This window comes from Eretmochelys imbricata, chromosome 4, assembly GCF_965152235.1.
Source record: "Eretmochelys imbricata isolate rEreImb1 chromosome 4, rEreImb1.hap1, whole genome shotgun sequence".
NCBI lineage: Eukaryota > Metazoa > Chordata > Testudines > Cheloniidae > Eretmochelys > Eretmochelys imbricata.
The window spans coordinates 23,351,133-23,372,458 of record NC_135575.1 but is presented as its reverse complement, the minus strand read 5'-3'; the positions used below and the strand labels follow the sequence as shown (position 1 = coordinate 23,372,458).

At 43.5% G+C, this 21,326-nt stretch overlaps 1 protein-coding gene across 2 annotated transcripts in view; it reads right to left on the bottom strand.

Annotated features, from left to right (window-relative positions):
• Positions 1-16,627, bottom strand: part of PKD2 (polycystin 2, transient receptor potential cation channel) — a 43,662-nt gene extending 27,035 nt beyond the window's left edge. Inside the window, exons 1-3 of one of the 2 annotated variants that reach the window (XM_077815015.1) lie at positions 16,177-16,240; positions 11,543-11,630; positions 7,371-7,481 (exon numbers count right to left, since the gene is read on the bottom strand). In XM_077815015.1, the coding sequence (XP_077671141.1) occupies positions 7,371-7,461 (91 nt within the window). In that variant the 5' untranslated portion in view covers positions 7,462-7,481; positions 11,543-11,630; positions 16,177-16,240. Of the gene's footprint in view, positions 1-7,370; positions 7,482-11,542; positions 11,631-16,176 lie in introns of both variants that reach the window. The other variant, XM_077815014.1, reaches the window with a different exon arrangement.
• Positions 16,628-21,326: the final 4,699 nt, after the last annotated feature.

Sequence of the window (21,326 nt, the reverse complement as noted above, 5' to 3'; positions counted from 1 at the left end):
CAAGTTATAGAGGGATGGAAAGATGACTTTGGTTTCTTTGATCATGGGGTCACTGAGTGCTGTGCCAATCCCCAGTCAGAAGTTAGAGCAGCCCACAACAGGGATAGAAGTGGCATAGGATTCTCTAAATCAGACCCAGAATAATACCCTTTGAACCAGACTAATCCTTCCAATGCTGGATATGGTAGCTCAGTCAGATTCTGCTACTAGTCTAGCACAGAGCAGGTGAAAAAGACCACCCAACGTCTTAAGCGACGGCAGGAGCGGTGTTCCACCACCTTCGAACATCTGAAGTTTCCCAGTAGTAAGGCTGTGCCTGTGCTGTGGCTCCTGCCCATCGCATTTCTCCACTAGCCAAGTGATACCAATGTGACCTGAGTCAGTTTTATCCTCTACTTCTACAAGCATACTGGAGATGCTACACATAGCAGGAGATGCAGCGTTCTCTAACACTGTAGACTATTCACAGAGGATAGCGTTGGCTGCTCGTAGACATACTGCTTCCCCTATGCACCATTAGGAACGGACATTGAAAATGACCAAATTCCTGATTCAACCATGTATTTAAGCATTTAAGTAATCCCATCCCTATTCAGCAAAGCACTTGAGCACATGCTTACTCATGCAATTATGTGCTTAGCTGCATAGGGACACGATTACTCATACACAAAATTAAGCACACTTAAATGCACTGCTGCATCAGGGCCTAAGACTGTATCAGGGCCTAAGTTGCTTCTCCTCACTCCTTTAAAACTGGGCCATGTGCACAAGCAGCAGCATAGATGCCATTCTGGAGGGATGAGGCAGGTGGAAGGGTGAGGCAAGGAAGGCCAAAAAACCCCAGAAAAGCTCAAATGAGGAGAAGGCAGAGGAAAGGGACAGAATATCTAATAGCAGGGCATATCAGGAAAGGTAGGATTTGGCCCCTCTCTTATAGAATAATAGCATCTTTCTAGTTGGAGTGGACAGGGCACAGCCACCAGAAAAGACTGACACAACAGAGAATTAGGCCCCCAACTTAAAGACTGCATCTACACTACAGCTGTAAGCATAACATTGGGAGATCCAGTTATAGCACAGTTAAAGTCGCTGGGTGGACAGTACCTAAACTGGTTCCAGGGACACTGTTAAAACCCTGAAAAGTCCAATACCACAGCCCACTTTGAGGGATGGAATTAGGTCCAAGCTATATACCAATTTTTAATCTTGTTGTGGTGACAGAGTCCTTTGACTATTATATAGTATAAACAGAGTTAAGGAAAGTTAAACTCCCCTGTAAATAAGACTGATATTTATTTTCTTTCGATAAAGAAAAAGAACTATCCAATTTATTTGAGCATAAGCTTTCGTGAGCTACAGCTCACTTCATCAGATGCATACTGTGGAAACTGCAGAAGACATTATATACACAGAGACCATGAAACAATACCTCCTCCCACCCTACTCTCCTGCTGGTAATAGCTTATCTAAAGTGACCACTCTCTTTACAATGTGTATGATAATCAAGGTGGACCATTTCCAGCACAAATCCAGGTTCTCTCACCCCCCCCCCCCACTTTTTTTTTTTTTTCCCAAAAACCACACACACAAACTTTTGGAAAAAGAAGGGGAGGGGGGTGTGGAGGTGAGAAAACCTGGATTTGTGCTGGAAATGGTCCACCTTGATTATCATACACATTGTAAAGAGAGTGGTCACTTTGGATGGGCTATTACCAGCAGGAGAGTGGGGTGGGAGGAGGTATTGTTTCATGGTCTCTGTGTATATAATGTCTTCTGCAGTTTCCACAGTATGCATCCGATGAAGTGAGCTGTAGCTCACGAAAACTTATGCTCAAATAAATTGGTTAGTCTCTAAGGTGCCACAAGTCCTCCTTTTCTTTTTGCGAATACAGACTAACACGGCTGTTACTCTGAAACAAGAACTATGTCTTCAAGCTTTTCTTCTATGTTGTATGGTGAGTGTATGAATTGCTAATGCAGTACACTGACCTTCAGTCAATTTATTAATTTAAAAATACTAGTACATACGAAATTCTGTCTTTTCTTGTACTGAAAAATGACTATCCAAATTATGCCAAATAACCACCGCAGGACATACTGAACTGTGAAAACTCAAGAGCAAACTGCTTGAAAAATAAAAGACAAATATGTTTAAAATGCCTTTTTAACTGAAACAAAGGGCTATACTAATTTTCAGAATACCGTAGTTCCCTTCTCCCTCATAAAAAAAAATAATTTGAAAGGAAAATTGTGCATGAAACATTTCTAGTAAAATATTTTTGCCTGCAGACCATTTAATGTGAATTTGCATCAAGTTATTCAGCTGACGGGTGTTAACATTTGTATCTTCTAGCAGTGCTAAAACTCTGCAGGGGAATAAACTGTAGATCTACATCAAGGCCTTCTTGTATACCCTAGCTACTGCTTCCCCCCCCCCCCTTTCTTCTCTTTAATAATCTCTTACTGTTGCATTTCCACTGGTGCTAGTGTGCTAGTATTGACAGTCCACTGGGCTTTTTACCACTGTACCATCTAGACTAGTTCTGAGTAGGGTTAGATGACACAATAACACAAATGCTGGTACCCCGGTTACACTATTTCACCTGACATACTAATGGTATGGTACTAATGGTACAAAAAATTTAAGGAAAATATCAGAGTAGATAAAGAAATCATACTTGCTCTCAAAGCTACAACTTTATATTTTAGTTTAAAATTCATTGGCATTTTGAGGCACTGAAAATATTAAATTGTGGATTTATTGCCAGTGCTAAAAATAAAGAGCATAAAAAAATAAGACAGCTTTCCAGAATTATATTAACCAGCAGCAAGTAATTGTTTTACGAGGCAAGTAAAAGATTTGTTTTATCACTACCACCACCACGAGGAAAGTTGATGAATAGATTTTATGTTTAGGTTGGTAAATTTTCATGATTGTTTTGCAAGGCTGAAGTCTGGAGCAGAATAAGGACCCCCCGTTTCCCTACATTATGTTTGAACCACTAGACCATATGAAAACTTAAGTATCTGTTTTAGCCATTGCACATCCTATATTTGATTGAGTTACTTTGTGCGTTACAGTATTACAAATGAAACTCTAAAAAGATTATTTTGGAGAGGTTTTATTTAAAAAAAAATATTCAGACCTCTAATAATTCCAAGCACTATGTAATACCATACTTATTTTATTTCCCACAATCTTGGTCAGCTGCCTAAGTATGTGGCAGGAAAGTGTGAAAATCCTTAAAAAAGTTATTTTGCCTCAATAAGAGGAATCTGTACTTATGTTTATTCTACAAACTAGATCATGGTGTATTAATAAAAACCTAGAATACTTTTGTTACAAGTTAAAAAGAAAAATCTTTAACTCTTTCAGTGTTTAGATAAAGGAATGTCTTTACTTCTGATGCTTCCATTGTAAAAGCACAATATGTTAACAGCACAAACTAATGTAGAAGACCTCCCAGTATATATTATGTATATGGTTCTAAAATATCCTACATTGCACACACACAAAAAAAGGTACTCAGTCTTCCCTCAAGGGATAACCACTACAAGGCAGAGAGAGAGAGAGAGACAGACAGAGAGACAGAGAGTGTGTGTGTGTGTGTGTGTGTGTGATATTATGTGCAGTGTTGTTATAGCCATGTGTGATGAAGAGGGAATTTCTCATAGTACTTTGGATGCTGCATGTTTAACCAGGTGGTGGGGAAAGAGTGATTACTATTTGCAGCGATCCCGGTGTGACTGTCGCCTAGCTGCCTGGGCCCCATGCCCATAGAGAACCCAGAAGACACTGACATGGACATCTGGGTGTCTAGCAAATAATGAACATGGACTGCTGTCCACTCCCTCTGCAGGAAGCCAGACAGCTCGGACCAGCTGGAGAACAAAGAGCTAAGGTGGATGGTCAGGTGATGATGTCTGCCTGGGAAGAAGAACAAAGGACTGAGGAAGAGCAGGTTGGATTAGTTAGGTGTGATCTGCTGGAAGTAGGGGTACTTGTGGACTGGGGGCTGGAAGAGGGCCCTGGGCTCTAGTCAGACCCAGTTGGACTTGGCTGCAACTTTTCCACTCTCTGTGCTAACTGAAGAACTGCCTACGCTGTGTTCCAGAAATTTAACAAATCCTTCCATTTTACAGTGCTGTCTGAGAGTCACTCTAGACTAAAGAGGTCGGGGTTGCATGTCTCCCTTTGGTTGTGCAAGTCTGCCCCAGGGTCCAGTTCAAGTGGATTCACTGAGGGGAGCTTAAAGAGCGAGGCAGACATACTGAACACTCAGAAGGGCAGTCCTAGGAGGCACTGAAGCCAAGGGGCTTACCCCAGTTGGAGAGTGTAAATCAAAGGAGGGTTAACACTCTAAAAGGTTCCTCCCAGGGACTGTTACAGAGCCGTGCGAAAGCACCGGACCTGTGGTAACTGTGACACCATGTTGGTTCCAAAAAAGAGAGACAAGCTGGGTGGAGTAATATCGTTTACTGCACTAACTTCTATTGGTGAGAAAGAAGTTTTCACAGAACTGAAGAGGACCTGAAGAACAGCTTTTTGTAAGTTCAAAAGCTTGCCTCTCTCACCAATGGAAGCTGCCCCAATAAAAAACATTATCTCACCCACTTTGTCCATCATGTATTAGAAATTCCAGTATCTGCCTCTTTGGATTTCTTTACCTTTTTATGTAAAAGTAAAGATAAGACAGCCACAAAGATATAGTAATTCCTAATGTTTGTGTTGAAATCACTTTACAATGACCTATTGTGAAGTCAAATTTTATTCTACACAAGCTTATTCATTCTTATACAGTATATAACAGCATGTTGCTTTGACAATTATTGAATTTAAAAAAAAAAGCTAAAATAACAATGGCCAAGGGCCTCAAGCTCCAAAGGAAAGGAAATCAGATTGAGGCTGGGGCTGTTAACGAGGTCCATTATACCTCAGGTTGAGAAAAGCAGGCCAGAAATTTGTACGCTGCTGTGTAGGACCTTTGCCAAGCTTCCCATAGAGTCAGTGCTCCAACACCATTCAGCAACCTGACACACAGTCAGCTGGGGATCTTCAAACATCTTCACACTACATCTAAGTTACCCAAAGGCTTAATTCAAGACTACTGTAGTAGCAATATTTTTAATTGTGTCTGCATGGTTCTGGCTGCTTTGGTTATAGGTAAAATGCACAATAATTTTATTAAAAAGGAAAGGAGTACTTGTGGCACCTTAGAGACTAACAAATTTATTTGAGCATAAGCTTTCGCGAGCTACAGCTCACTTCATCGGATGCATTCTGTAGCTCACAAAAGCTCATGCTCAAATAAATTTGATAGTCTCTAAGGTGCCACAAGTACTCCTTTTCTTTTTGCGAATACAGACTAACACGGATGCTACTCTGAAACCAATAATTTTATTGAGTGTGCCAGACATGTTTGGTAGGTAGGACCCTACCAAGCAATTATAGTCACATCTTCAATTATTTTACAACAGCATTACAACTCAAAGTAATTGGTCCTAGCAACAGGGGATCTCTCAGCCCCCTAATAATTCCCCCTTAAAGGAGAAGGGGTTGGAGTTTGCAAACCTCACTCCCCGGTAGTTGGGAGTTGGTAGGCAAGACTGTAAATTCTTCTCCTCAGGGACAACGTTGTTTTATGCATTTGTACGCACAATGGGGCCGCCAATCCTGACTGGGCTCTTTGGATGCGACCACAAATAATAAATAGTAACAAAATTAAAGCCATTTCTGTGGTTCAAGCATCTACTCACTATCTCATGCCAATGTTTAGTACCACACACTTTACCCAAGATCTACTTCTGTGTATTAGCATACATGAGGCTGCAAGCCTGTTTAGGACCCTCAATGTTATGTGCACATGTAGAGAGTCAAAAAATGTTTAAGAGGCTACCACCGCTAGTCTTTCAACCACTACAGAAACTTTTTTGCTTAAGGATACCTGGTTTTGACTTAGTTGATAAAAATCATACCTTTTCAGACACTTTCTGAACCTTAATTTTTGACTGTGATCAATAGCTCATGCCTTTCACTATTCGATGGCATCAAATACACAGAATTTGTGCCATGCACCAGCTTTTAAACAGTCCCTTGGAGGACCCCTTTCAGCATGCCAGAACCTGAAAGGGGTAACAATTCGTCCAGAAGGGTAGGCCACATGGCCTCAACGCCTTTAGGACTGAGGGAAGGTCAACATTTAAAATGCTGCATCGGCAGAACATTGGCACAGCTGTACTGATGCAGCTGCGCCACTGTAGCGCTTTAATGAAGACACTGTGGGAAGGAGGAGAGCGGTCACCCATCAGCACAGTTAATCCATCTCCACAAGATGCGGTAGTTATGTCGGTGGGAACTGACACTGGTGCTCAGGTTAGTATAACGACATCACTCGAGGGTGTGGATGTTTCACATCCCTGAGCGATGTAGTTATACCAAAGTAATTGTATAGTGTAGACCTGCCCTGAGCCTCCAGAACTCCTATTTCACACCATGAGACGGACTCCTGTTCAGAGACTTTTTGCCCTCTTCAGGGATCAATACACCTCAGCAAGTATTTGCAGTGACATCAGCCAGCCTTTTCAAAACAGGGTAGGATTTATTAATCAACTGAAATATAGCAGTGAGAAGTCCTTCGTTAGCACAGAGAAGCAATGGTTAAGACATAATCCATACTGGCCAAACCAGGGGTCCTGTGAACCATGCTGCTGTCTGCTTCTATCCCTGTCTCAGTCCCAGATGAGAGCTGCTGTTTCTCTCCCAAAGCCTGCTCCTACCCTAACCTCCTGTCACCTTTTGGTCCATAGTTGTCCTTCTGCAGATGCAGGCTGAGTTCACATGTTCTGCCCAACAGAGTTTCCTGTGGATAGGTAGCAACTATTCAGTCCTTGGGGTTCCCATTGTCTTTCTGGAGCCTCCATTGACATGGGTCAGTTTCAGTCAGTCCTTTAAGGACGCATTCATGACAGCCCAGTTACATGACCCAACACCCCATGTCTCCTGCTCTGTCTCAAGAGCAGCTTTTTAACCCTTTACATTCCATGTAGCAATACAAAAAGGGGGAAACTGAGGCACACACAGGAATCATAACTATTACCAAAGTCCCCACTTTTTAAACAGAAGGTATTATTCTACTTTGAAGGTGGGAAAATTGAAGCAAACAGTTTAAATGATTTTTTCCAAGCTCACACAAGAAGCCAATGGCAGAATTAGAAACAGAACCCAAGTATCCTAAATACCAGCCTCATGGCCTAATCACGAGACGACAGTCCTACCATCCTGGGGTAAAAACCCTCATTGTTTACTCTTGGGTCACACAGCACAGACAATTAGTACAGAAATCTGAAAATTAATGGAAAATGGTACTTACAGACACACAAGACCACAAGGAAAATCACATATGTGATTAGTTCTCGTAAAACACTTTTCAGGTATCTCTCTCTGCTAGTGTTTTCTTCCATCAATCTTGTACCCCACAGACCTTTAAAGAGAAATATTTACATAAATGCATGTAAGGCATCACATATTAGCCACATTACTGATATAACTGAGGCAGAGTGTGCCTCAGTTTTGTCGTGACACAAACCATGACACAATTTTTGCTGCATATTCTTCTATAAGATTTTAAACTGGAGAAATGCGGGTTCAGTATGTACATAAGTGGATACATAATTGGTTAAACAAGGGCAAACAAAGAGTAACTATTAATGGAATGATGTCAGATTGGAAGGAGGTGTCAAGTGGGGTTCCACTGGGATCTGTTCTGGATACCAGTGTAATTTAACATCTTTATTAATGACCTGGATATTGGAATAGAGAGCATACTGATCAAATGTGCAGATAACACAAAGCTAGGGGGGTTGCAAACACTTTTGAAGGATAGAACTAAAATTCAAAGGGATCTTGACAAATTGGAGAACTGGACTATAGACAACAAAATAAAATTCAACAAAGACAAATGTAACGTGCTACACTTAGGGAAGAAAAGTCAAATGCACAAATAGAAAATGGGGGATAACTGGCTTGGCAGCAGCACTGCTGAGAAGAATCTGGGAGTTGTGGTGGATCACAAACTCAACATGAGTCAACAATGCAATGTTGCAAAAAAACCCAAATGCAGTTTTGGGCTGCATTAACAGAAATATAGCATGCAAGTCATGGGAGGCGATAATACCGCTCTACTCGGCACTGATGAGGCCTCAGCTGGAGTACAGTAACTCCTCACTTAACGTTGTTATGTTCCTGAAAAATGCGACTTTAAGCGAAACGATGTGAAGCGAATCCAATTTCCCCATCAGAATTAATGTAAATGGGGGGGTTAGGTTCCAGGGAATTTTTTTTTTTTTGCCAGACAAAAGGCATCATATACATTTTAAACAATGTTAAACAAGCAATTTAATTCAGGTATTAAACAGGCTGGCAGCCCCCCATCAGCTCCCCTGCCTGCCCCCCACCACCACCTCCCACCCGCCAGTGGACCCTGTGGATCAGTGCCTCCCCCCTCCTTCCCCTGCCTCCTGCGTGCGGCAAACAGCTGGTTTGCAGCCTTTAGGAGGCAGGGGAGGGAGGGGGAGCCTGTGTGCTGCGTCCTTGCTCCTCCCCACTTCTCCCAGCCTCCTGAACGTGGCAAACCAACTGGAGGCAGGGGAGCAGGGGGAAGGCGCTGATCTGCGGGGTCTGCCAGCGGGCAGGAGACACTGGGGGAGGGGAGGCGTAGGGGAGCTGATAGGGGGGCTGCCAGCCTTGGACAAAGCAGGCGGCCAAAAGACGTTCTAGTGAAGCATTGCACAACTTTAAACGAGCATGTTTTGTAATGGAGCAGGGACACAAGATCAAAACAATGTTAAGTGAGAGGACGTTAAGTGGGGAGTTACTGTACTGTGTCCAATTTTGGTCACCGCTATATAGAAAGGATGTAGAGAAACTGGAAAGCCGGTGTAAGGGGGCGTGTGAAGAAAAAAGTTTGGGGAACACTGCAGTAGAGGCTTTAATAAGGCTTTCTACATTTCTTATTTTTCAGTGCAAGAAGGAACTGTAGTCAGGACATCCATTAATGTTTTACACCCTGTCGTTCCACTTTTCCAGAGCCAAAAATCTTCTCTATATCTATAGTTTCCGTGGGAATCTGGGCATTTTACTAGCTGAAGAATCGAAGTCCAATATTGGGTTTATGACATAGCTTGCTTGAGAAGCTTCAACATTCCATGCAAGAGCCCCTAACTGAGAGCTAGTCTACACTGGCAACTCGGCAGCGCTTTAACATGGCTTGGGTGGTCGCTCTTTTAGAGAGCTCCCCCAGCATTCTAAAAAACCCACCTCCACAAGGGGCGCGGCTCCCAGCGCTGGTGCATTGTCTACACTGGCGCTTTACAGCGCTGAAACTTGCTGCGCTCAGGGGGGTGTTTTTTCACACCTCTGAGTGAGAAAGTTGCAGCGCTGTAAATTGCCAGTGTAGACAAGCCCTCAGCCTTGCTATACTGTCCCAAAGGGGATCAGAAAATAAAGGAAACTTTAAAAAAAAGTGTCACCAAAAGGTCAATTGTTGAATGTTATCAGGACAGAATGCATTAGCAATCATAATAACAACAGGAATGCAATAAGGAACAGAGAGAAGCTTGGACCAGCTGTTGATGTTCAATTCAGAATTGTTACCTCCAGCCAACTGTTGTTTAACCTAAAAGCAAGCCAATATGACCTAAGTGTAAAGGAGGACAGAGAGAAAAAGATGGGGGAAAAAAACAACTCAATTTATTCCTGCAAAGCCAAACTGTCATCACTCTCAGTTTTCAGGTATTTTAAGTAACCAGCCTTAAAAATTCCCTTTAGATCACTAGTGGATGTAAATAAAATTATCTGAAAATCTCTGAGGAAAAAAAATTTATGTTCAAGATATCACAGTAATTTGGAGTCAAATTTAACAGCAACAATGGAAAATTAAAACAAATGTAAACTGGACTATGAAGCAAAAATGTAATCCCAGCTGTTGCAAAGAATAAAGTCTGAAAGATCCAGCTGTTGAATGGGAGCTTCACCCAACAAAGAGAAAGACGATAAAAGCTACAATCTTCCAACTGCACGCAATGCTAAGGTTCATTCCAAAAGCATTAACAGAGCAAATATTTTTAGAAACCATTAAAGCACACCAATTCAAGACAGTACTTAGCCACAAAGCCAGCACAGGGAGTAATAACTTTAGCATAAGCTTTCCTCTCAGTTTTCAGTCTTTAACAACCCTTCATTAATATACATTAATAAAAGGGTGGAATTAGTTCTACCATAAGGAAACTAGGTTTTTGGTTTTGTTTTTTACTTTGTTCTTCAAAGCCAAGGCTGAAAAATTTACAGATAAGTGCTGTTGCAGTTTACCATATAAAACGCCCAAGAATGCTAAGTACTAGTTGTCAGTACATTAGTCACCAATAAGAAATGTAGCAAGCAAAATATTTGCTAACTGAAATTCTGTCATATTAGAGAATTATTGTAAATCAGCATGGAGCGGAAAATTACAGCTTTGAAAAATCCAGCTCAGAAGTTCACGGAGTAGGCTTACCAATAAAGTAAATCCAGATTCTATTGGCCATTATATTTCTTTTTCGGCCTGAAATGTTAGGACTGATGTAGCCACTTTACCATTTTACTAGTATATTAGTTTAAATCAGTGTTTCTCAAACTTTTTGTGCTGGCGACCCACTTTGGACTTACAAAAAAAATTGTGACCCCCTCGCACTAGAAAAAATTGCAACTCCCGTCCCTACCTTAAGCGCAGGGCTGAAACATGTAAGTTAATTTTGCAGGGCCGCAGGCAATTGGCCTGCTTCCTACCCCCTAACGCTGGCCCTGCTTGCGACTCCCCCCAAACTTGTCCCTCAACTACCCCCAGGTTGAGAAACATTAGTCTAGATAATCAAGAATACTGCAGGTTCAAGGAGTCATTTTAATGTAAAGATTTGATTGGAATCATCACTGAACCATCAAAATTATCTCAATTCTAGCTATAATTTACCATTTTCAGCATCCCATTTCTGACATATAAAGTTATTCATGAACTTTTGATCCATGCTGAAGTGACCTACCATTCGCTTTATCAAATGTTTATCAAATCCATAAACTAACATTTCTCTTTCCCTCTCTCTTTTATTGCCTGAAAGGCATATCCTTAGATTACACAAATTCAGATGAGGTGTCACACTGTAGTGATTAGAGGGAACTACAAAACAAAGTAAACTTCATCTCATAGTAAAAATCTGTCCACAGAATACATTTAATTTGTTTGAGCCACACAGGTTTTGCTACATTTCCTTTCATTTTTAAATAGCTTGTATATATTTGGATTTATAAACAAAAAGGTACCTCCAAAGCTGTAAGTGCCCTTAAGATGTTTTAAAACAATTAAAAAAACAAAAACAAGCCAAAAGCAAGCTTATAATATATAGCAGCAAACAGTTGAGCTATACAGCAAATCAGAAACATAAAACCTCACCCTCCCTAAATTTGCCCATCTCAAGCATCACCTCCTCCCAAAAACAAACATAAAAGAAGAACCTTATACATGTCCTGAAGTTCACATTGCTTAGTGAAGCATCAACTTCATGACTACTGTGACCCAATAAGTGTTAAATGTAGCAGCCTCCTTGTTTAAAAAAAAAAAAAAAAAAAAAAGATTAAGAATGTGAAATTCAAATAAGAAAAACATTAAAGGAAAATGCTAGGTAGATGCATTTAGTATTCATGAAAGCAACAGAAAAACAGCAATGACTGAAGCCAGGTCTAGCACAGAAGAGGAAGATTGTGATCTTCCCAACCTGGCTCTACAAATATACCTCAGTCCTAACCAGCAAAATATCTCCTTACTCAGTATTGGCCCTCTCTGTAACAGACAATTGCCATCATGCAAAGATCATGTGGTGGTTTGTAATACAAAGATCAGGATAAATTCAAAATACTTTGTTTTGACTCAGGTTCAGCCCTGGGTGGCGGGGCTCAGGCTTCAGGCTTCCCGCTTGGGACTGAAGCCTTTGGGCTTCAGCTTTTCCCCCCTACATCCTCCCCTGCCCCAGGCTCGGGTTTCTGCCACCCTACCCAGGGTCATGTAGTAATTTTTTTTTTGGTCAGAAGGGGGTCGGGGTGCAATGAAGTTTGAGAACCCCTGGCCTAGACAAATCATTGGTTTGAGCCAGCATGGCCATTATGTTCTTAACCCATTATGACTACTACTTATCATTAGGGCCCTACCAAATTCACGGTCCACTTTGGTCAATTTCGTGATTTCAGCTTTTTAAATCTGAATTTTCATGGTGTTGTAACTGTAGGGGTCCTGACCCATAAAGGAGTTGGGAATGGGGGTACAAGGTATTGCCACCCCTACTTCTGTACTGCTGCTGGCAGGGCACTGCCTTCAGAGCTGGGCGCCTAGCCAACAGCCTTCGCTCTCCAACCACCCAGCTCTGAAGTCAACACAGAAGTAAGGGTGGCAATTCCATGGCCCCCTAAAATAACCTTGTGACCCTCCTGCAACTTCCTTTTGGGTCAGAACCCCCAATTTGAGAAATGCTGGTCTTCACCATGATATTTGTATAGTATTGGATAAAAGAACACAAAAGACCAGATTTCATAGGGTGAGGGTGGGCCACCAGATTTTACAGCCCATGATGCGTTTTTCATGGCCGTGAATTTGGTAGGGCCCTACTTATCACCTTCTGTGCTTCCAGTTACCAATTTATTTACTCTAACAATGCACCAGTTACTGCAGAGAATCTTCTCAATCTAATTATCTGGTTTGCCTGTTCCAACACTTAAAACATACTGTTCAGGCTTTTGCTGCATAACTGACTCCATATTTAAACATATCGTGTGTTAAAAGATTTTGTAAGTACCATATTTTCCATTCTTCAGTGACATCCCTGTTCTCCATGAAACATCAAAAATAAGTGAAAGTGTTTCCAATTCTAGATTGAATAGTTCCTTAAGTTATGCTACAGTGAATTTCACTAGGCCTTGATATAAAGGTGTTCAGTTTATCTGTAGTAAGCATCCTTCAATCTGTACCTTAACATTTCAGACTTGGAACCTCTCTCTTTCATTACTTACCCTATATCCACTATCCTCTTTAGAGAAGATTGTTGTTATAGATGTGCTAGGAAAGGACACTATCTGTCCGTAACTGCTTGCAAAAATAAGTGCTATCTCTAAACTCTGAGAATTTATAGTGTATAGTAATAACATCTTTTCTTCACTCAGAAACTGAAGAGAGGCTTCTGTAGTAACTTTAGCTATACTTACATGTGATTCACACCATTTAAATACTGGGCTGAAGTCAGTGGGAGTTGAGGGCGCTAAGCATCTAGCATATACAAGCCGAATATTAGTCAAACAAAACCAAGCTATTTTTCTTCCAAAAGGGACCCATACATTTAAGTAAAATATATCTGAATATGCAGAATGCCCCAAGCAACTAGAGGACATTAGTAATTTAAAATTTTATTTTCTTATCTTACAAAACCATAAAATGTAGGCCCACCAGTTTCCACAAAGCATGCACTTTACTAGTGACATCCCACCCAATAGCATAAAGAGAACTAAATCAGTCACCAATAGACTGCATGCTAGAACATCATACCAAGAGGATCTGGTGATTCAACATGGGCCTGCACCACAAAAAAAGGTAATTTTCAATGACCGATGTGCACCACCTTCCAAATTGCTTATTTTGCCTGAGAAATTTGTGTTAGACTGATCTCCCTGACTGACAGAACCATACCTTGCAATTTATTCTCCTGGCAATGTCTTCCTCTCAGATGCTAATTCCACTTCAGGCCCAGCTCCCTGTGCTACAAGCCAGTGGAAGGACTTGTCCAAAAAAATATTCCCACTTGTTCTAAAACCAGTTCAACTGTAGTACAGTAGGATCATTGCATATTTTAAAAAACAGATTTCCTGAGGGCATACACTGACAAAGTTTGAACTGTACAGCAGGCAATGTCTTCCTACCCCAGCATGGAGTGGCCAATCATTAAAAAATTATATTAAGGTAACTGGATAGTTCAGAGGACTAGCAGAGGAATAAAATGTCTTTTTCAGCTAGTTGGGGACAAAAGCTGGATCTACACTAAAAGATTAACTGCTGCTAAAAGTGGTGTTTTGTACAGTCAATCATCTTTATCAACAGGTTCCACAAACCAGTATTGAAAACTGTTCTAATGCTAGCACTGATCATATTAGCGTAGTCATGATTGTTTTCAATACTGTTTCACAAACCACAATTGATCCAATAGTATTAAATTAGATAACAACACTGTGATCATCACAAAGTCATGGTCAGTATTGTGCCATCTAATTCAAGTACTTGCAGTCATGTTCAGACTATTTTTTAAATGTAGACAAACATGGCAAAGTATATCAGAAGGGGAATATGGGAAACTTATTACAGTTGCCTAGACTGTACCTGTTTCTTGGCTAAAAAAAAAAAAAAAAAGGACTTCACTTTCTACATCTGTCAAGCCAGCTCCTTTTCCAAGCACTAGCTATACACACATATAACATTCAAGGAACAATGCTAAAGGCCATAAATCCATCAAACAACAATAATTATTTTTATATACTATAATCAATCACTACTGTCCACTTTTCAATCTCACACCACAAAACAGGAACTTATTTCATTGTGCAATCTTTCACAAAAATTGATGCAGAGCATGCATGCTGCATACCTGAAACAGTGCACTTTTGACTTTCACATCCAAATAAATACAGGGCATTTTGTTTTGACATGAGATGGCTCAATTCACAGAATATTTTTATATAAAAAATTTTTGGGGGATGTCATTAATAAAAGGACAAGCAACTGTCCGATTTGCAAACCTCAGGCCTGAAACTGAATGTAGTTTGATAGATCTGTTCACTTTGTGTCACCTAATATTTGCCAGCTTGCACCAGTTCAGATTATCTATCTAGTTGCAAACTTTATGGAAAAAGTGGTTCACTCCATTCACCATTCACTTTTACAGTTACAAAGATTTTCTTTGAAATGAAGAAAAATCCTCAGTCTAAAATACAGAAGCCTTTTAATTTTTATGAATATTGATGTTATGCAACTATAAAAAACAAAACAGAAAAACACTGTGGGGCTTTTGCCCATGACTTCTCCCCACAAAACTGAACCCCAGCTGACTTCCTACCCCCAGTGAGCTACTCTGCAATGTCAAAAAAAAAAAGGGAGTACTCGTCGTAAAAAATCCATTACAATCTACATACCACACAGACTATTTAAAGTGGTTAGTCTCTAAGGTGCCACAAGTACTCCTTTTCTTTTTGTGAATACAGACTAACACGGCTGTTACTCTGAAACGTGGCACCTTAGAGACTAACCAATTTATTTGAGCATAAGCTTTCCTGAGCTACAGCTCACTTCATCGGCTGCTACTCTGAAATCTGCAATGTTAATTTTGCTTAGCAATAGGACTACAGTGGGCCACCGAGACTACTGCAACAAAATAGATGATGTATGTAAGCTTTTTACTTTGGCAGCTAATGACAACACTTGGAAGCTAGGCAGCACTTCAAAGCACTGTACAAAAAGGTAATTAATCCCAACATCACCTCTGTGTGGGAAGTACCCATCAATCTGATTACATAGAGAGGGAGCCTGTGGCAGAAAGATGAAAAGACTTGGCCCAAGGTCACTCAGAGATTTGGTGTCATGCTCGAGGGCCCTGTGCCTCCAGAAAAGGTCACACACAGGGTTGCACATTCAGGATGCAGCCTGACCTACCTTTTCTCAGTGTGCTCTCTTCCCTACAAAGCATCCCCTGCAACTGACACCCTGGGAGAAGCAGCACAAGCAAGAAAGGCAAAGAGCTTGGGGCAGTTTAAAACAAGGGGCCGAGGTTGTGAACAGATGTGTGTGTGGGGGGGGGAGGGTAGCCAACGTGGGGGTGAAAGGATCTAAAAGAGGCAAGAGCCAGAGCGCTTGCGGGAATGGAGTACTAGGTCCAAATGGCGAACACAAGGGGTAAGGGCTGAAAGCCGGGGGAGGGTGTGACTAGGTGAGAGGACTCCAGGGACTGAATGTGAGGGAAGCTGGGGGGGGGTCTCAGCCCATGGGGCGGGGGGGGGCAGAACACGGGGGGGGGCAGGACCCGGGGCGGGGTGGTCGGTCGTAGAGCGGGGCTGGCTCCTACCTCGCAGGCGGCGCGCCAGCCGCTTGGCCCAGGCGGTTCGACGGGGCAGAGGGGCCCCATCCAGGGGCAGGTGCGGGGCCAGCGGGTCCCCCCCGGCGGGGCTGGGACACGGAGCCGCCCCCACGCCGCGTTCCCCCCGCCGGCGCCGCCGCCGGCCGCTGTCAGGCTCCCCGGCCGGGCCCCGGGCGCTGCTGGCGCCGGGGGAGGGGGAGGAGGCGGCCCCGCGGCTGCCCCACTCCACGTCCATCTCCATCCGCAGCACCGGCCCCGCCGCCGCCGCCGCCTCCTCCGGCTCGAAGCCCGGGTTGTCCCGACTCCAGGCCTGCCGCGAGCAGGAGGAGGGCGGCGGCGAGTAGGGCCCGCCCGCGGGTCCCTGAATCCGCTCCAGCCCCAGCGGTCCCCCGCCGCCCGGGGAGGAGAGCGCGGCCCTGGCGCCTCCGGTCCCCGCCATCAGCCCGCTGCAGCCGCCCAGACGCCGCGGGGCGGGGCGAGACCGCGCGCAGACCTGCAGCCCTGGGCCCCCCCAGAACCCGCCCCCACCCGCGAGCCCCGCCCCCCCTCCCCGGGCCCGGACAGCCCCCCGCCCCCGCCCGCGAGCCCCGCCCCCCGCCCCCGCCCCGGACCCAGACAGCCCCCCGCCCCCACCCGCGAGCCCCGCCCCCCGCACCCGCCCCGGACCCGGACAGCCCCCCGCCCCCACCCGCGAACCCCACCCCGACCGGCCCCCAGAGCCCCCCGCCCACCATTCTTCGCGGCCCCGGGTGGGCGCAGGGGGGAGAGAGAAAGATCCCTCCCGCCTCAAACCCAGGCGGAACCGCAGCTGCGGAGCCAGCGCGCAGCCCCACACACCCACCGCTGGCCATCCACCGCCTCCTCCCTTCCCCCGGCCAGCCCTGACCCATTCCCATACACCCCGTTACACCCCGACATCCTCCCTCCACAGCCACGTGCCCCCCATCTATCTTTTTACCCTCGCATCCTCCTAACCTCTCCTGCACCCGCATCCATCCAGCCCCTGTGTGCACCCCCGTGCAATGCACGCGCACACAGACACATTCATCGACCCCAAACACACACATACAAGAAACCTACACACACCAAAAATCATCCCTGGCCAGCGCAGGGTCCCTGCCTTTCAGTGACCCTGTACTGTAGATCTTCTGTCAGTCGCTAATAATAAATCAAGATGATGATTTGCTTTGTCTGACAGTATTTCTGTGAGCACTCCACCCAAAGCCACTCTTAGCATTTGGGGTGAGCCGACAATACAATTCTTTACCACAGTTCAAAGGTGCAGACGGACTCCTGGTCATTAGGATCACATACACAGGGCCAGCCTGAGGGTTTGGGGAAAGGTTAGTGTGCTTATTCATTGGCATATACCCCAAATTGAACTGGCTATTTCACTCACTTCCTCCACCCCACCAAAGCTTTAGTCTGTGTGTGCGTGTCCCCTCTTCTTCCACAACTGTCTTTGCATTTTTTTTCCATGCTGCCCTTAGGCATGGACAGGGCCCTACCAAATTCACAACCGTGAAAAATGCATCATGGACTGTGAAATCTGGTCTCCACCCATGAAATCTGGTCTTTTCTGTGCTTGTATAGATTTCATAGGGGAGACCAGCGTTTCTCAAATTACGGGTTCTGACTCAAAAGGGAGTTGCAGGGGGGTCATGGTATTGCCACCCATACTTCTATGCTGACTTCAGAGTTGGGTGGCTGGAGGGCAGCGGCTGTGGGCCAGGCAACCACTTCTGAAGGCAGCACCATAACATGCCACCCCTACTTTTTTGGGTCAGGACCCCTACAATTACAGTACTGTGAAATTTCAGATTTAAATAGCTGAAATTATGAAATTTACAATTTTTAAAATCCTATGACCGTGAAATTGACCAAAATGGACCGGGAATTTGGCAAGGCCCTGTGCATGGAACACCCTTGCTAAACAAATCTCTCTTCACAACTAATTTCTATGGTGATGCCTACAAGAAATGAGCCAAGTTAGGGAATAGTTAATCTGTAACTGACACCATTGTTGCTGTGAGTGGTGTTACACAGCCGCCGCATTCTACGTGTACCACCTGTGTGGAGGCAAGCGCTGTAAGCACGCTGAGCCCTAAATTCTACGGGATCTACCTCTCAGTAAGTTCCCATAAACACTATCACACTTTGTGTAACTGAGGACTCTTTTAGTTGGGCTGCTGGAGTCAAAAGGTACAAATATCCTAGGCCACACTAGTAAACGACTCCCTAACCCACCCAGCCCTTAGGGTTATGAAGGCCATCCAGGCTAAGATCATGAAGATAGCAGAGTGTCCTTGTAAACCCTGTGCAACGTCCCAGTATTGCCTTGGCCTCCTGCAGCAAATGCCAAAATCACCTTATTCAATTATATTGGGCTACGTTAACTGTCACACAGATTGCGGCTGGGGAGGGGGCGTTAAAAATCAAAAGACTGACTAAAAACACAGCCTACTATTTTCTTAGAAAAAAAAATCTCATGATATTTTTGGGTCTGACCTGTGGGGGTGGCAATACTGCTGTGCTACTGCCTACTGCTGGCTGATATTAGCTACCTGCCAAGAGCAAGAGCTCTACCTGCCTCTTTGCCACTTGTTGCCCAGCTGTCTCTCCCGCAGCCCAGTCAGGTTGCTGTTCTGGCTCTCAGGAAGCCTGTGGCTTTGTCCCAAGCATAATAATCCCCTTTGATCTGAGAATATTATTTCCTTTTTTCTGCACACTGGCGACTGGACAGGGCAATACAGTGTTCTACAGTCTCCACTGCTTTCCCCCCAGCTCAGCAGAGAGCAAGGGGGGAAAAAGATCTAGGAATGAGCCAGCAGGTTTATTTAATTACAGGTCTTTATAGTAAAAACAAACATTTTTGTGAGCATAGTTCCTATGCTTTTGCCTTTTATTATAAGGTTTTTTCCCCCTTCTCCGCCATTCTTCATTTGTTGTTTTCATTTTAGTCTTTGTTTCTCTAGACCAGTGGTCTCCAACCTTTTTACGCACAGGATCACTTTTTGAATTTAAGTGCAAGCCAGGATCTACTCTGTCCCTTCCCTGAGGCCCCACCCCTTCTCCAAGGCCCCGCCCTGCTCATTCCATTCCTCCCCTCCTTCCATCACTCACTGTCCCCCACTCTCACTCACTTTCACCAGGCTGGGGCGGGGGGGTGGGGATGAGGGCTCTGGGCTGGGGCCTAGGCGTTCAGAGTGTGGGAGGGGGCTCCAGGCTGAGTCTGGGGCAGGGGTTCAGGAGGGGGGTCAAGCTGTGAGAGGGAGTTTGAGTGCAGGTGGGGGCTCCGGGCTGGAGCAGAGTGTTGGGGTATAGGGTGTTGGCTCTAGGAGGGAGTTTGGGTTCAGGAGGGAGCTCCGGGCTGGGGCAGAAGGGCTTCTGGGAGCAACATGTGGCCAGGGCAGGCAGGGACCCTGCCTTAGCCCCATTGCACCGCTGGACTTTTAGCGGCCGGAGATCACGATCAACTGGCAGAGGCTCAACCAGTCGATCAACCAGGATCGACCAGTTGATCGTGATCAACCAGTTGGTGACCTCTGCCCTAGACTATGATTTAAATGTTTTAGAATGTCATTTTCTTGTCACAGAGTAAATATTCCGTATGGACACAAATTCTTTTAGCAGTTGATTAAATGTACTCCATAATTGGATTAAATTTACTCATTCTGTACTTTTTTCAAAACTGAGATTCAACACAGAAGTAATTTTCACTGTATTGCTATTGGCAAGACATGCACATAAGAGAAATTAACATTTTTTAGCTTTAGAATCATGCCACTAGAAGTAATACTTGCAAGCTACTGATTTAGTTAAAAAATTCAAATACTTGTCAGACTTTTAAGTTTAAAATGTGAAATGCAAAACAAAAACAAGGCCCCTTTTGAAATCATTTACAGACTCACTAAAGTGAAAATTTATTGCAGCTTCATGGAGAGTTTTTAGATCCAAAAATCTCTACTGTCTTTCATATTCTGTCCTGGTTTATCCATTGTTACGAAGCAAAAATATGTCGGATTGTTGTTTAGTGGCTGCTGAATACAAAAGGAGAATATTAGTATGTGGATCCAAAATGTGAATTTTACAAAGTCCTTGTATAAATAGGGACAGTTTGAGAAAATCTTTGGGGGAACACGTTTGTTTGTTTGTGTTACTAGGTAACGTTACACATGACAAACTCCTTTTTGGATTTCTATCGGGAGGTGGAGACTGCCACATAAAGCACCAATCACTGACTTGTGTAGGATTAAAACTGGAGTAACTCACTACTTTGGCAACTGAAATGCCGCAGTTTAGCATGCAAGACCAAAAAAGCAGAAATGGTAGTTTAAGTATAGAAGGGATAGACAGAAGGAAAGAGCTTGATTGTGCTCCCACTGAAGCAGATGAAAGTTTTTGATAGTGCATTCTTTGGGAGCAGAACTGGGCCCATAGTGGGCAGCATGGTATTTAATTTTAACAATATGTTAAATAATATTTTGAGGGTACAGTTAAATTATTTTGCAGTCAATTTGTGTGTGTATTGTGGGGACGGGATAAATCTGAAGTCGTGACATTAGCAGCCAATGTGAGTGTAAATAAATAGTGATGATAAGATTCCATTTTTTTAAAAGAACAATTTGTTGTTAAAGTAAGGATAACTCTTTGTGATAATGGAAGAAGTCCCTGTTAATTTTGAATGCATTTGTATACTCCTAAAACTTTTGTGACTAAATATCGTTCATATTTTAGGAAATTAAAGTGGTAATGTTCATCAAAACAAATAGCTCATTTTTTCTGAGCAAGAATTGGTGAGATCAGTATGATGTGTAGTCTCCAATAATTACATTGACACTAAGTACAGGGTTTTGTAGTTTTATTGAACTCACAAAATACAACAAAATATACACTGGAATTCTAAAACCATTAAAGTACAGTATCATAACAGGTAACATTCGCTCTGTGTGTAAAACTATATTTCTCTTGCTTCTCTATATTTCTCTTCATAACAGAATCACAAACACATAACAGAATCACATAACAGAAGCACAGTAAAATACGCAGTAGAAGGGCTTACATTTCTGTAATGGAAAGGAGAGCTAATACAACATACTTGAGTTTGCCTGGTTAATAAAGTTGCCACTAACCACTGC